Source organism: Aotus nancymaae, unplaced genomic scaffold (genome assembly GCF_030222135.1).
Source record: "Aotus nancymaae isolate 86718 unplaced genomic scaffold, 86718_ANA_hifiasm-v0.15.2.pri h1tg000025l, whole genome shotgun sequence".
NCBI classification, from domain to species: domain Eukaryota; kingdom Metazoa; phylum Chordata; class Mammalia; order Primates; family Aotidae; genus Aotus; species Aotus nancymaae.
In genome coordinates this window covers 38,327,170-38,343,957 of record NW_026988438.1, presented here as the reverse complement: position 1 = coordinate 38,343,957, position 16,788 = coordinate 38,327,170, and the positions used below count along the sequence as shown (strand labels likewise).

At 40.5% G+C, this 16,788-nt stretch overlaps 1 protein-coding gene across 1 annotated transcript in view; it reads left to right on the top strand.

Moving 5' to 3' along the window:
* Positions 1-16,788, top strand: part of DNAH11 (dynein axonemal heavy chain 11) — a 407,386-nt gene that overhangs the window by 374,107 nt on the left and 16,491 nt on the right. The window contains exons 73-76 of the mRNA XM_064380322.1: positions 15-142; positions 4,149-4,376; positions 10,547-10,738; positions 15,034-15,153. Coding sequence (XP_064236392.1) covers positions 15-142; positions 4,149-4,376; positions 10,547-10,738; positions 15,034-15,153 — 668 coding nt within the window. The remainder of the gene's footprint in view (positions 1-14; positions 143-4,148; positions 4,377-10,546; positions 10,739-15,033; positions 15,154-16,788) is intronic.

Genomic DNA, 16,788 nt, shown 5'->3' with positions numbered 1-16,788 from the left:
GTATTCTTTCACAGGCAAAAGACTTGGCTTTACAATTGACTCTGGAAAATTCCACAACGTGTCTTTAGGACAAGGTCAGGAGACGGTGGCAGAAATGGCACTGGAGAAAGCTTCCAAAGGAGGACACTGGGTCATCCTCCAAGTGAGTATTCAGTTTCAGGAAGACACTGGGCATAAACACAGAGGAGGGCCAGGGAGAGCTGTCCCGCCCAACAGAACGCCCCCTTCACACCACTCCGCATGGCGATTTGCAGGGTCCAGACAGTTCCGTCAGTGTTCATGACACCTGCAAAAGACAGTGAGGGGCTCTGTAGACAGCGATGGCTCTCACTGGCTAGACAGTGAGAGACTGTCTAGCCATTGTGCTTTAAAATTAAAACGATTTGGAAGAGCTTCATCGTTCCCCTTTCTTAGAGATACCTGGAACACTCAGTAGTGCCTGAAAAGAAACAGGCTCCTTTAGATCGCCAACACTGTTTTCATAGTGTCTGTTGCACATTAGAGTCAACAGAACCCTGTTTAAATGTATATTATTGTTGCAGAATTTTGCTACTTAACTAAACTGGGTTCTTGTCACACAACCAGGATTAGGAACACAGATACACTGAAGGGGGAGGGGAATGAATGTATTGGGCAAAAAGAAAAAAAAAAATCTCAGCAAAATTAGAGAGGATCCTGCTAACAGGCCCTGGCCTCATAGAGTGAATACTAGGCCACCACACAAGAGCTGGAGAGGCCAGGCTTCTCCTGATTGCAAATGGTGCGAATTTCCTACGGCTCCATCGCGTTCTCCCAGTGCGCAGTCAGGTCAGAGATAAGGGGGAAGGAAACCCTCCCCGGATCTGGCTCCTCCCCACTGCAAAAGGTGCGAATTTCCTAGGGCTCCACTGTATTCTCCCAGTGCGCAGGCAGGTCAGAGATGCTCTGGGGACCCTCTCTTATCTGCCTTCTGCATTAATCATTATTATCTCATACAAGTCTGACTCTGCCCCTAACTAGTGTGTAATATTCCCTTTGATCATAAATTAAAGGGATTTGAGTAGACAACCCCTTTATCCCTTCCCAGGCTAACATCATACAGACCTCTGGTTATACCACCCAGTGTCCTCTGGGATGGTCCCCTTGGCTGAGTGTTACAGGAACCCCTGGAGCACAGGCCAGCATTAGGGGGCACCTGAGAAATGTGCTGACTCCGTCCACAGCAAGCTCTGCTAGCCGTCTCAGCCAGTCTAGGAATGGCTGTCTAGTTCTCAGCTCAGTCTTGCAAAGGTTCTCTTTAGTAGACACTTCACAGGCTACCTTCTCTCTCATTATTACAACAAAGCTCCAAGGTTAGGAGTCGTCATTCTCCATATCAAGATGAGAGAAGTGAGCATTGGAGTGGTCTGGAGAGCCTCAAGACCACAGGGCTGGTTGGATGGCAGAGCTGGTACTGGAGTCTAGATGTGTTTGGCAGCAGGAGGCATTCCTGAAAATAGCCACCCTCATGCAGGATACAGCATTGGCCTCCCTTAGTGTCTCCAGTATCCACGTTCAGTGCCTTTGGCATTTCTGCTTGAAATCCAACTGGATTCATAGAGGGGCTTCCAGAGTCCAAGCAGGCTTATGATGCCAGGAACGTAACCTTCTGGGACAATAATACTCACTGCTTAGATGAGGCCTTAATAGAGACCTTTGTAAGGAGACTTGAGGGTAATGTAGTGTATCCCCTTCTTAGGCTCAGAATCAGAAACACAGGAGGGTTGTTTTTTTCCAAGAAAACAGTTGGTGGTCATACAATTTGGTAGATTGTCAGATCGTCTCAGAAAGGAAGGAGCTCTTTGAGAGTTCTCATGCGCCCAGCAGCTCAGACTGGAGAGAGCACTAGGAGGGCTATAGTGATCCTCAAAAGAATATACTCAAAATAAATGTTTCTATTACTTTTGTATCTATGCTAAGCTACCTGTTGTCCCTAAAATTGCAAGCTGTCAATTTTGCCACTTAAAAAAAAACCTTAAAAGATCTTATTTTATCGAGGATCAACTTTTGGATATTTGTTTCAGACATTTGATTTTTGCTCTTACTGCTCAGCCAGTAACCTCGAATTTGACTGTTTAAGCCTCTTCACTCCCTATCCCCGTACCCACATAGAGTAATTGGTAAGGAGAGGTTATGCCAGACTTTTGGCTGTCCCAGTGTCTAGAGGTTTCTAGTTATCTGTTTGATCAGCAGGAAAAAGAGAAGCAGGACTTTGAAGAAAGAGAAGACCAACATAATGGAAACTTGTGCTGTTCGTAATTTACATTAAATTTTATTAACATGGGTATATGATATGTATGTACGTGTTAGTTCTTACCCGAACCTCAATATGATCACTTGTTATGATTAGATAGAGCCCTTTAAAGGTGTTGAGATGGTCGTTCATCGAAAGCCCACATTCCAGAGAAAAAGTAGCAGGCTGGCAACTATCTTTATCTCATATGCACACCAGAATGTTTGTGAATTAACATAACAGGTATTAAAAACCATTTTTCAAGGACAAAATGACCATTTTTCATACATTTCCAAGACATGTAGATTGTCTAAAAATGTTGCACAAGCATCGCAGTTCTTGGAAAAATAGACGTAAGAATCTAGCCAGTCCCAGAGCCTCAGGCATAGCTGCCAGGCTGGATTCCAGAGCGTGCCTGTGTTCCACAGTGGCTCACCTGGAGGTTTTCCTGTCCCCTTCAGTGGCTCCACAGTCACTGCCTGGAATATTTTTACATTTGTTTCAAGTGAACTTTTCAAGTAAGGTTCTGTTGTAGTCCATAAGACAGAGAATGAAGATACAATTGAGTTTACAAAGCAGGCTTTACTATTGTTTCTGTTGTTTTCTTTTATGAGTGGCACAATTAGGAATGAGAAATACTCTCTCCTTATAACCTGTTAGCAAACATGCAAAGGAGGGAACTTAGAACCCTTACCTACTGTATTACTTTGCTAGAGTAGATGGCCAACTTCTTGTGTTTTCACATGATTTTTCCTCTGTGTTCTGGGTTCTAATCTCTTCTTCTCATGAAGACATCAATCCTAGTGGTTTAAGACCCTTCATAATGACCATATTTAGATTTAATTATCTCCTTAAAGATCCTATTTCCAAGTATAGTCACATGAGAAATTGGGGGTTAAGACCTCAACATATTAATTTGGGGGTACACTATTCAGCCCATCACATCTACCAGTGTTCATGATTTGCCAAGGGAATAATAGCCAACAATGTGAATGACTGAATTGGCATAGGTCTTTTTGCAGTAGGAATTTTAAAGAAGGATACCTGTATTATTATTTTGTTCCTTGTTTGCCTTCATTCTCTGTATTTTTGTGGCTGTTATGATCTTTGTTGGAAATAATTATATATCTCTGGGTGTGATGTTTCAATTACTGTATCAAGGACTTCTCCAAAGCCAGAGAGTGTGTAAGGTGCAGCCTTTATACCACCCTCCCAGCACCAACTGCCAAGCTGTACCCTGTGGGTGTTTAGTATTAGAGGAGCAAATTTGTGAATCATAAAATGGAAAAGAAAAGGATGATGACAGTGGTGGCGTTTGTTTTTTTTTTTGTGTAACTTCTGAGAGTCCTAGGATTTAAGGAAAGTCATCTGTTAGGAATATCCAAAGCATCTTGACAGTGAGTGAGTGCTTTCTTTCAGCTGGCCTTACTTCCCTTATATCCTTTTGAGTTCATCTGCTCATGGTAGGAGTCTGAGTAGAAGAAGTTTCCATCAGAAACAATGAAGTGGGTGATCAGGCACATTTCTGGCTTTTAATTTTTATATTTTCTTAAACTAACCTAGATATGTCCCAGTAATTGGATTTGAACCATAGCAAAGAAAAGTACTAAGCAACTCCATCTCAGAAGTGACTGGTGGGTGTTTGAAGTAGGTATGTGTATTGCCTGGAGATTTGGGGTTACAAAGATAATCTGTGTTGATTGGGAACATTTAATACATTCAAGGTTCAATTCCCTTTTTGCTTTTCTTTCCTTCCTTTTTCTGATGTATTGATAAAGGAAAATTTGAATCATGGTTCTCCGAGTTTTCAATGCAGTTACATATAGGAAAATGTAATCTTATAATTCAAGTAATATGCCTCACCTTCACAGGAATTATGCACCATACTATCTTTCAGAATGTTCATTTGGTAGCCAAGTGGCTAGGAACCTTGGAGAAGCTCCTTGAAAGACTCAGCCAAGGAAGCCACAGAGATTACAGGGTTTTCATGAGTGCCGAGCCTGCACCTTCCCCAGATGAGCATATCATCCCTCAAGGACTCCTGGAAAATTCCATTAAGATCACTAATGAGCCTCCCACAGGGATGCTGGCCAATTTGCATGCGGCCCTCTACAACTTTGATCAGGTAAGAAAGCAAAGCAGCCTGGGCAGACAGTGAAGTCAGAGTCTTCTCAAAGACTGTGGGGCCCAGCATCACCCATGCGTGTCATTTACAGGGATGAAGCAACTTCTCAATGTTTGAGTGTGGAGGGCTAGGAGTGGGTGTGTTTTAGTCTCTTGAAAGAATTGCCCCGTCATTTTCTGTTCTAATGACTAGTAAATATATTTCCGTTTCACCCTGACACTAAGAAAACTTCAGCTACTGTGTAGGGAGAACCAACTAGGTAACTTCTTGAGGAATTTGCTTCTTTTTGTTTTTTGAGACAGAGTCTCACTGTCCCCTGGGCTGGAGTGTGGTGGTGTGATCTCAGCCCACTGCTGCATTCAAGCAATTCTCCTGCCTCGGCCTCCCAAGTAGCTGGGTTCACAGGCACACACCATCCACGCCCAGCTAATTTTTGTATTTTTAGTAGAGACGGGGTTTCACCATGTTGGCCAGGCTGGTCTTGAACTCCTGACCTCAGGTGATCCAACTGCCTTGGCCTTCCAAAGTGCTGGGATGACAGACGTGAGCCATCGTGCCCGGTTGGAACTCGCTTCTCGACAATAAATGTGGCAGACTGGTATCTCTGACCACAGAAAGAGGAGAAGCCATTGTTATTCTTGTTGATGATGGCAACAGTAATGACATGGTAAAAGTTTCAGTGTAATGTTTTAGCTTTGGTTTTGATAGGACTGAATTTAAAGCCTTCTTTTCAGGTTATATCTCTGATACCTTATTTATATTTTCATGTTTGTACAAGGTAAGACAAATGTATACATGTGTATGTGAGATTATATATATATGTTTATATATGTATATATTTTTTGAGACAGAGTTTTGCTCTTGTTGCCGGGGTGGAGTGCAGTGGTGTGATTTTGGCTCACTGCAGACTTTGTCTCCTGGGTTGAAGTGATTCTCTCACCTCACCCTCCCAAGTAGCTGGTATTACAGGTGCCTACCACCACGTCTGGCTAATTTTTGTCTTTTTAGTAGAGACAGGGTTTCACCATGTTGGCCAGGCTGGTCTCGAACTCCTGACCTCAGGTGATCTGCCTGCCTCAGCCTCCCAAAGTACTGGGATTACAGGTGTGAGCCACTGCACCTGGCTAAATACATATATAAGTTAATGATACCTATATTATCATTATTCTTTTTACCCAAATTATCCTATCTGTCAATATCATTATCAAGTCTTCCAGTTTCCTTTCTTGCTATTGCTCTGAGATCTCTTTCCTTCCTCTAATTTCTTGGAAATCCTTGGTAAATCACACTCTTGTTAGGAGAGTAGAATGGGTTCTCAAAGACTGTGGGGCCCAGCATCACCCATGCATGTCATTTACAGGGACATGACATGCATGTCCTAAAGAGGAAATACATATGATTTGGTGATAAATATTCAGCCCCCTCATAGAAATATTGTTCTTTATGAAGCATGTCAACATCCAACTTCTTTTCTAGTACTTTTTGGGTCAATACCTAAACCAACATTATGAAGGAATTATGATAATTGACTACCTAAGAATACAGTGTTGAAGAATGCATTTAATTACTTCATTGAAAAATTGAGTGATTTGTATCCTATGTACACACAGAAGATTGTGTAAATAGGACTCAAAAAATCTTTTTGAAACTATTAAATATTTGCAATATGCCTTAATCCACTGAGAGACATACATGTTTTTTAATCATCCCTTAATTTATAATTTCTATTTATGACATTTTCAAGCTATTTTCCAAAGTAAGTACAAAGAGGAATTTGATTTCTTTAAATAGGACTTACCTACCCCCTAAAATAATTATATTTATTCCTGAAAGTGAACATTTCATGAACAAATACTCTTCAGCCCAATTATCCTTCAGTTTTTTGTTTGTTTGTTTGTTGTGTTTTTTTGGTATAAGAACAAAACACTGAGAATCGCATAAAACTATGGACACTCTCCCCAGAGAAATACACTTTTGAAAATACGTTGCATATTGGGACAGACATAGTGGCTCATGCCTACAATCCTAGCCCTTGAGGAGGCTGAAACAGGAAGATCACTTGAGCCCAAGAGTTTGAGGCTGCAGTGAGCTATGCTGTGCTCTAGCCTGGGCAACAGAGCGAGACACTGTCTCAAAAAATAATAAATAATGAATTTTAAAAATACGTTGCATATATTGATAGAGATTCACAGATTCTCCCAAAGTCTATGTATGAATTCCCTAGTTAAGAACACCTGTTCTAGTCTTTTCATGAACCTATTCAGTTCTTTTGACGGCTATCTGGAAAGCCATTTTTATTAATTGAAGGTTACATTTATTGAAAAGACTTTTAAGAACTTTAAGGAAGAATATTTCTTATTTTGTGGAGAGGGTCCTCTGAAATATTAAGACTGAACTTAATAAAAAGCAGCAAAAGCAAAGATGACCAAAGTGATTCACTAAATAAACTTCTCATCAAACCTATTTTAGCTAGAACCAACCAACAAAATAAAAACTCTGCAGAAAAGCTAAAATGTTATCATCTTTTATTAATGCTGACCTGTCATTATGTTAGAAAACAAAATGCAGTTTTTAATCAGATTATATAATTCAAGGGTATTAGCCTGTGCTCCCTGGCTGTCTGTGAATAAGTTCCCATTACCCTTTTATCAGTTAGAATGTTGGGTTGGCTACGGGTCAAAAGTAGTTCTGCCACATGAGAGTTTTATAGATAGTCCATTCAGAACCCGTGTGTTACTACAATTGCCATCATTCGGGCTCTTGATAGTTCACCATGTCTAGAATAGGCTCGTCATGGTCCCAGGTGGCTGTGGGAGTTGCAGCCCCTATATCCGTATTCCTGACAGGAGGATGAGAAAAGAAACACAGAAGATGACAAAAAGAAAAGGATTGTGTTTGCTTTGCTGTGCAAGTGCTTCCTACGAGTTAACATACAGAACTTCTTTCATGTCATTGATCAGACATTGTATTACCTAAATGCAAGAGAGGCTGGGAAAAGTAAATTTATCTTAACCATATGCCCAGCTAGAAATCAGCAAGAAGACATTTTAAGGAAGGCAGTCAGCAGCCTCTATCGCAGATGCCCTTTGCCACATCTCCTTGTATCATCCTGGGTGTTGTGTGTGGCTACTATGGTCTAGTCTTGTTAAAGCCTGTGAATGGATAGAATGATGAATACTAGTTCTCTTGTTACTCATATGAGTTAGGTAAATCAGGATCAGTTGTTCCTGTTGCCTGGGTGTCCCTTGCAGTGGAGTAAAATACCCAAGAGGTTTAGTAAGTCAGCTGTACTGCTGGGATAGTTTTCAAATCAAATTAAATATATATATTTTTCATTTTTGCCCTGTCACCCAGGCTCAGGTACAGTGGCACACTTAGAGCTCACTGCAGCCTTGAACTCCTGGGCTCAAGTGATCCTCCTGCCTCGGCCTCCTGAGTAGCTGGGACGACAGGCATATGCCACCATGCCTGGCTAATTTTTAAATCCATATTTTTAATTTTTCCCCTCAAATTAGAATTTACCTCCAAACTTTGGCATGTGAATTCAAAATAAACAGTTTGTTTAATACTGGTACTTTAATCTCCTGAGCAATACAGAGTATTTATGTAGATTTAATCATTAAGTGGCCGAGACATAAAGAACCGTTTCTTGCAGGGTGCCATCTACCTGCACGTGTCAGCTAAAGATTCTCTTGAAGAAGATACTGTAAAGGAGTGCTCTTTTGGCTCCCCTCACACGCAGATAACTATATTTTTTAGAGTAAGAATATAGATTTCTGTTTCTGTAAAATTTGCAGGCAGAAACAAGTAATTGATCATTGTGCATATAAAACTGGTGATTGTGGGCAAATAGCACTATTATGTGTATGCAGATGCCTGTTCTGTGTTCACAATGCAGTCTGTATTTTTTAAGTATTAATTTGCCTATCACTTGTTTGCAAAAATACAACTGGCCTGAAATGTGGAATGGTAGGTAGACTCATACCTTTTCTTCAGAAAGCCTGATTCATATTTTCTTCCTACATCATTTATGTTATCAGAACACAATGAAATGGATTGACTTGTGTTTGTTTTAGCACTGAGAATAAAGCCAAGTCAGTTATTTAAAATACAGATTGAATTAATGTCTTAGCTATTGTAGTACCTTGGGTTTTATGTGGACTATCTGTAATTCAGAAAGGTATTGATTTGTTAGATCATAATTCCAAAGTGAAATTTTGATACTTATATTGGATCTCCTAGAAATTTCTTACATTTACAAGTAATTTTTCAAATATCCTTCAAGGTTAATTCCAGTAATACAGTTTATCTTTTCTGCCTTCACAAGCTGCCTTTTATTTGTGGAAAAGTTATTTTGTAATGATTGTATACTTCCAAGCCCCATAACTGACCTAAAAATGGCCTAGTGATTTAAAGTGACTTTGTGATGTAATTGGGTCTGCACTGTATGCTTCCTGGCCAATTCTAGAACCATATTAGGTGGGAGCCCGGGATTCTGCTAAAAGCACTGTCAAAAGAAACTAGAGTTCTCTGGTCCCGGCCCACAGAGAACAAATCCAGGTTCGGTTTAGTACCAGAAGTCCCCTGGAAGACTAGGTCTGAACGCCTACTCCCACTGGTTCTAAGTATACTTCATATATGGCCCAAGTCGTCAGATCCATTTCAAATGGGAATTGGCTGTAGTTTGCCCATTTTAAAGGACTAGGCAGGGAGGTGCAGATTTTGGCCTCTTCCTCCCCTGCTGCTCAATGCCAGCTGAAGGAGTAGTCTTCAACTTCCTTTCCTTGCCTCACAGAACTGCCAAGTCCAAACATGGGTGAAGTATGACTTTTAAGCCATATATTGGACAGCTGTTTTTCTCCTTTTATGGTAGTTGGGCCATAACCATATCAACGTAGCATTCCAGGATTCCACTTTCCCTCTGCATTCTCAAAAAAATCTCACAGGTCTAGACACATGTTTCCCAATCTTCGATTTGTCACCCAGTCATCCCAACAATGAATTTTACTCTTAGTTCATTGGAAGGAAATCATGTGTCATGGTGATTGTATTAGTGAAGGTAGAGGCTAAGCTGCTGTAAGAAAGAGAATCAAAACGAGATTCAAACAAGACAGGAGTTTGTTTCTCTCACTGTCACATATTAGGCAGCATTGTTCCATGAGATCATTCATACCTCCAAGCTGGTGGGTGCCTCTGCTACACCTAACTCAAGGTTTCCAGATATTCAATCATCATCATTTCTAGCCATAGAAAAGATAAGAGTTCGCCAGGCCCTGTGGCTCATGCCTGTAATCCCAGCACCTTGGCAGACTGAGGTGGGTGGATCACCTCAGGTCAGGAGTTTGAGACCAGCCTGGCCAATGTGGTAAAACCCCTTCTCTACTAAAAATACAAAAATTAGCCAGATGTGATAGCAGGCATCTATAATCCCAGCTACCCAGGAGGTTGAGGCAGGAGAATTGCTTGAACCCAGGAGGCAAAGGTTGCAGTGAGCCAAGATGGTGCCACTTCATTCCAGCCTGGGCAACAGAGCTAGACTCCTCAAAAAAAAAGAAAGAAAGAAAGAAAAAGGGAAGAGTGACAGCCAAGACGAGTATTTCAACAAATGTCATAGAGGTTATACACAATACTTTAGCTGAAATTCTGTTGGCAAAATCTTGGTCATATGACACAACTGACTTCAGGGGAGGCGGGAAACAGTCATGGGTGTCCATATGCCCAGATGATCTCTACTGCCGTGGAACCCGCGAAGAACGGATAGCTGTGGTGAACTAGCATTCTCCCGTCTGTAGTAGCATTCCACCACAGTGATGAAATGAAGATGATGGCTTTATGTCATCCAGATTCTACAAAGAAAATTTTGCAGGGGAAAATGATGTCAAGCAGTATCAACATGGTTAAAATGAACTGTCTTACTTCCTAGTGAACTTAGAGGCATTCAGAAGAATGACCGAAGCAAAATAAAAGTATTCCTCTTAAGCCAACAGGCTGGCAAATGCTAAATAGTCTCCTACTATGTTCTCATAGCAGAGGTAGCCATGCTGAAAACTGCATGTTACCTCTGTAGTATCTCTCTCTCAAAGTTCTTTACCAGAGTATCGAAAACTCAGACCCTTGCCCTTGGAAACCATAAAGATGGATAATCAAGCATTTCTTCTTTTTTCTCTCAGGATACACTTGAAATATGCTCCAAGGAGCAGGAGTTTAAAAGCATCCTCTTCTCTCTCTGCTACTTCCACGCCTGTGTTGCTGGGAGACTGAGGTTTGGCGCCCAGGGCTGGAGCCGAAGCTATCCTTTCAGTCCTGGAGACCTCACCATTTGTGCCAACGTCCTCTACAACTACTTAGAGGCAAACCCTACGGTGAGTGCTAGTGGTCAGATAAGCTCTTCCAAGTTTACAAAACTGTCAGTCTTTGGGCACTATCAAAATTGCCCATAATTTCTCTTTTGAAGCTATTATTGAAATAGCTGACACTATATATGCATCTTCTGCCAAGTGTGAAAATAAACCAGATCAAAGGTTTTCCAGCAGTAGATGTTCGAACTTCATGAGATAGGTCAAACCAGTTCTACATCAGCAGCTTAGTGGAAAAAAAAAAATGTCCTTCATTATGTTAACAAAAACAGTGGTTTACATGTGCATATATGCCAGATTCATTAGGCAGGTAATGAAGCATTTGCACAAATGTAATTACATACAGCAATTCTGACAGTTCATAACACTGCATTAATAATCACTACAATTAGTTCTGATGATGGAAGCAATTTACAGCACGTCACATGTGTAAATAATGGTGCATTTCCTGCATATGTCATTATTATGTATTAAGGATGCCACCTTGTTGTGACTTTCTCAGTAATGTTCCCCTTGATTTGAAGCTAAAGGTAGATGAATGATTTTATTTCATAGCTAAATTGTGTTTTACAGATGGGAATGGGAATGCCTCATCAGGAACATTTGTATAAATTCTCATAAACCCTATGATTGGATTTCAAAAAGCAAGAACCATTCATTCCTAAGAATTCTTTTACCTTAATCCTCTCAAGGGAAACTTTTTTTCATTAAGTTAAATCCGTTAAAACTAGAATAGATGTGTCAAAACCAATCGAGTATTGTACTCTAAGCCACGTTTTCCATAAAGGGCTTTTAAAATCACCCGGCCCTGTTTCTAAATGGAAACTCTTGTTTTCTGTTTCTTCAGTCACAATTGTTACAGTTTTGGTTGCCAGTTTTCTCAAGTTTTAGTGGTGACTTGATTGCTATTAGAATATATACCCTCAGTACATAACATAGGTGTGTTTTCCCAAGGAACAAATTTTAAATAAGTTGTATCCAAAATAAATGGTTTTAATATGGTATTTGATGTTCAATGTTCCACATCTCTCATTTTTTAATTTATAGAATTAAGTAATTCTGTATACTTTGAGCATATTTTGCCCATTCTAATAAATGGTAATATTTTTGTGTTGATTCCCAGCACATTTTGTCTAAACTATTGCACATAAGATTATTACAGTTCTAGGCAGAAAAAGGAATGGACCATTTAAGACTTTTATTCAAGTTGTTCATAACTGTCCTGCAAGGCTAAGACCAGGAATACAATGGTATTTCAGCTGAATCCTGTACCTAATTGAAGTGGAAATGAAGGAGAAGAAGAGGGAAGTGGACACGTGTTTCTCTCCAGCTCTTATTTCCTTAGTCTTGGAAACACCAGTTGACCAACTGAGTCACGCTGTCTCCTGCCCATTTCTCCTCCTGGGCCTCCAGGATCAGAACAGCCTCAAGTTTTTCACACATTCTCATGTTTCTCAGATGTCTTGACCTCAGTCATTTTCTGCATATCACAAAGCGAGTTATCAGGATTGGGGAATTAAATTTCTCTGTGCACATAGTTTGGTTGTACAAAATGCCCTTTTCAAGAAAGTATATGTAAAAAACGAAGACCAGGATTGAGAGAAAGAGAATCAATTTGTTTCTTTTTCCTTTTTTCTTTTTTTTTTTGAGAGGGAGTCTTGCCCTGTCACCCAGGCTGGAGTGCAGTGGCACGATCTCGGCTCACTACAACCTCCGCCCGCCTCCCAGCTTCTAACAATTCTCCTGCCTCAGCCTCCTGAATGGCTGAGATTACAGGCACCTGCCACCATGCCCGGCTAATTTTTGTATTTTTAGTAGAAACGGGGTTTAATTATCTTGGCCACGATGGTCTTCATCTCCTCACCTTGTGATCCACCCACCTTGGCCTCCCAAAGTGCTGGGATTACAGGCGTGAGCCACCGCACCAGGCTGAGAATCAATTATTGAAAAGAATAGATCTGAGGCCAGGCATAATGGCTCATGCCTGTAGTCTCAGCACGTTGGGAGGCCAAGGTCGGGGGATCGCTTGAGTCCAGAAGTTCGAGACCAGCCTGGGCAACCTGGGGAAACCCAATATAAAAAAATACAAAAGATTAGCTGGGCATGGTGGTACATGCCTGTAGTCCCAGCTATTTAGGAGGCTGAGGTGAGAGGATCGCTTGAACCCTGGAGGTGGAGGTTGCAGTAAGCTGAGATCATACCACTGCCCTATAGCATGAACAACAAAGCAAAACTGTCTTAAAAACAAAAGAGGAAAGAACAAATTTTTAGCTGAATAATTATTGAAAAGACAGATAATTAGGCCAGGTGCGGTGGCTCACGCCTATAATCCCAGCACTTTGGGAAGCCAAGGTGGGCGGATCATGAGGTCAGCAGTTCAAGACCAGACTGACCAACATGGTGAAACCCTGTCTCTAGTAAAATATACAAAAATTTTCTGGGCATGGTGGCTCATGCCTGTAATCCCAGGTACTTGGGAGTCTGAGGTAAGAGAATCGCTTGAACCGGGACCAGGGAGGTGGAGGTTGCAGTGAGCCAAGATTGCACCACTGCATTCCAGCCTGGGCTACGGAGTGAGATTCCATCTCAAAAAAAACAAAAAACAACAAAAACATAATTACTGAAATAAAGAATTATTAAAAAGAACAGATCCCTAGTTAAATAAAAATTAAAAAGAGATACATATTGAATACTGAAATGCATAGCAAATACCAATTAAATGTAAGCAGAAAAGGAAATAAAAGTAAGAAGCTGGCCAGGTGTGGTGGCTCACACCTGTAATCCCAGCACTTTGGGAGGCCGAGGCAGGTGGATCATGAGGTCAGGAGTTCAAGACCAGCCTGGCCAACATGGTGAAACCCCGTCTCTACTAAAAATGCAAAAATTAACTGGACATGATAGTGCCTGCCTGTAATCCCAGCTATTCAGGAGGCTGAGGCAGGAGAATTGCTTAAACCCAGGAGGCGGAGGTTGCAGTGAGCCGTGATTGTGCTACTGCACTCTAGCCTGGGTGACAGAGTGAGACTGTGTCTCAGAAAAAAAAAAAAAAGAATAAGAAGACTTTGTTTCCCATCCATTTCAGCTATTTTGAGGTAGTCTATGCAGAGAGCATGTTGCAGCCTAGGCACCCCTCTCATCTTTCATTCACCTCAACCCAGCTTAAAGACATATTTGAGGTTCATTTATTCAAATTCAAATAAACTTGTAGCAAGTACATTGGCATAGTTGAAGCAATTTTACTTGTTCTGTTCTGTCACATCACGCAACAAGCAAAGGCTATAATTATGTTTTTACTTGAACTGTTGGGAGGCAGTTTACTGCCCCCGAAGGTATAAAGGTTCCTGTCTAGAAAGGCTTCATCACACACTGGCATGTTTTGCAAACCCAGAAGAAGCTAAAGGGTAGCAAAAGAGGCTTCAAACCCTGCTAAGCCAAATAAAGAGGAGATACAGTGATTTCTTGAATAAAACGTGGTACAGTCATTAGTTACAGCCCTTAGAACAGTCATGCCATAAACCAAGCCCTCAAATCCGTCTGTGGCAAAGGGCTTTGTTTGCCTGGACTCTAAATACACCCCAATTTCAAATTGCGTGAATGTTGTTTTCTTTTCCTGAATCAGAGTATGAAAGCTGATATAAATCAGATAATAAAAACATGTCATGCTTCAAAGGCCTTGTGAATCAACATCCCCTCACAATTTTTAGATGAGATTTTGAATGTATAAACTTTCCCTGGAAACATGTTCTATGAATGATTCAGTTTTCTTTAAAATCTGCCTAAGGTTGGGCATGGCAGCCCAAGTTTGTAGTATCAGTACTTTGGGAGGCCAAGGAGGAAGGATGGCCTGAGGCCAGGAATTCAAAACCAACCTGGACTATGGATTGAGACCCCTGTCTCTACAAAATTTTTTAAAAATCAGCCGAGTGTGGTGTCATGTGCCTGTAGTCGTAGTTACTTGGGAGGCTGAGGTGACAGGATTGCTGGAGCCGGAGAGGCCAAGGTTGCAATGATCTGTGATTGTGCCACTGCACTTCAGCTTAGGCAACAGAGCCAGACGTCATCTCTTAAAAAGTCTTCGTAAATATCTCAATGTTAGTGAATTTTCACTGACTATATTAGAAGACACTGAAAATAATTCTCCCAAGAAATTAGGAACTTAGACAATTTCTGAACCACCTTTAATTGCTCCTATTGACGGCGGTTTGGAGGGCATTGTGTATGAGGGGCACATGCCACTGGTTGGCTACTCTGAGGCAGACTCTGCACCCAGCAGTGAGTATTTGTGTGATTTTTCCCCCCAGGTCCCGTGGGAGGATCTCCGTTACCTCTTTGGTGAGATCATGTACGGAGGCCACATCACAGATGACTGGGATCGCAAACTGTGTCGGGTGTATTTAGAAGAATTCATGAATTCATCTCTGGTAAGACATTTGTAAATTAATTAATTTTAAATTAATTTCACTGTGGAAAAATTCTGGTAAGAATCTTATAAATGAATTGCACTATGGATAATTATTTAATGTATTGAGGATTCTTGGCCTTTTGGGAAATCTCTTAGGAAGGCAGAATCTCGGGTCCCATCTCAGACCTATGGAATGAGAATCTGCATTTTCACACGTCTTCCAGGTGATTTCTGTGCGTGCTAGAGAGTGCGTCAGCATGAGGCATCCTCATATGCACTGACTCGTCGGCTTTTTATGAAAACCCTATGACATATACAGAGCTGACACTGTTAAACTCCATTTTATCGACTGAGATGCTAAAACATGGAGATTGGCCCCAGGCCACTAGGTTGTTATGGGCAAGAGTTGTGTGCATCTTTTGATAGAAGTCTTTTGATTTCTGTTCCAAAGTTCATTTCACTAAAGTTCCTTTTTTGCCTGTCATAGAAGTCCTAGGGAATAGTCTACAGTTTGACCAGCTACAGTTACCCTAATAAATACGTGCTTAAGAAAAATGTGGTGAATAACTATGAGAGGTGATAGATTTGTTAATTAGCTTGATTTAACCATTCTATGATGTACACATGTATCAAAATGTCACACTGTGCCCCATAAATATATATAATTATTGTCTATCAATTTAAAATAAAATTAAAATTAAATCTAAAAGAAAGATTGTATCAACCAAGTGCAAGGTAAGAAACTTATTTGGCTCTTGTTCCAAACAAACTGTAAAAAAAAAAATGATATTTATGGCACAGTGGGAAATTTACATTAACATATCATGGTAATATAGAATTTCTACTAATATTTTACATGTGATAATAAAGTAATATAGTTGTATTTTTTAAAAAGAGAAAAGACGCAACAACATGGGTAAACCTGGATGACATTATGTTAAATGAAATAAGTCAGGTGCAGAAGGACAAATACATGTTCTCACTCACATGCAGACTCTTAAAAAGCTGATTTCCTATAAGTGGTGAATAGAACAGTGGTTACCAGAGACTGGGGAGGGGAAGATGGGGAATGAATGGTCAGCGGGTCCCAAGTTACCATCCTTAGAAAGGAAGAATAAATCTGGTGTCCTACTGCACAGTATGCTAACTGTAGTCAACAACACGATACTGTGTATCTACGAATAGCTAGAAGAAAGGATTTTGTACGTTCCCAACCCAAAGAAATGATAAATATTTGAGGTGATGGACCTGCTTATTAACTGATTTGATCATTATGCAATGCATACATGTATCAAAACATTACATTGTACCCCATCATTTGTATAATTATTATGTGTCAATTAAAAAGAAAAGTATGGTGATTTGAGAACCTCATTCTTCCTTCTCTCTTGAGGAAGAGGTAGATCACCTCTGTAGGTGCAGTTTTAAAAGACCAGGCTTCCTTTTCTGACTTCTCATCTTAGTGACCCTGTGTTTATGTAGAAATGATTCCTGATATATATATACACACACATATATATACACACGTGTATATATGTACGTATATATATATAATCTGTCAATTTAAAATAAAATTAAAATGAATTCTAAAAAAAAACGTTATATCAACCAAGTGCAAGGTAAGAAACTTATTTGGCTCTTGTTCCAAACAAAC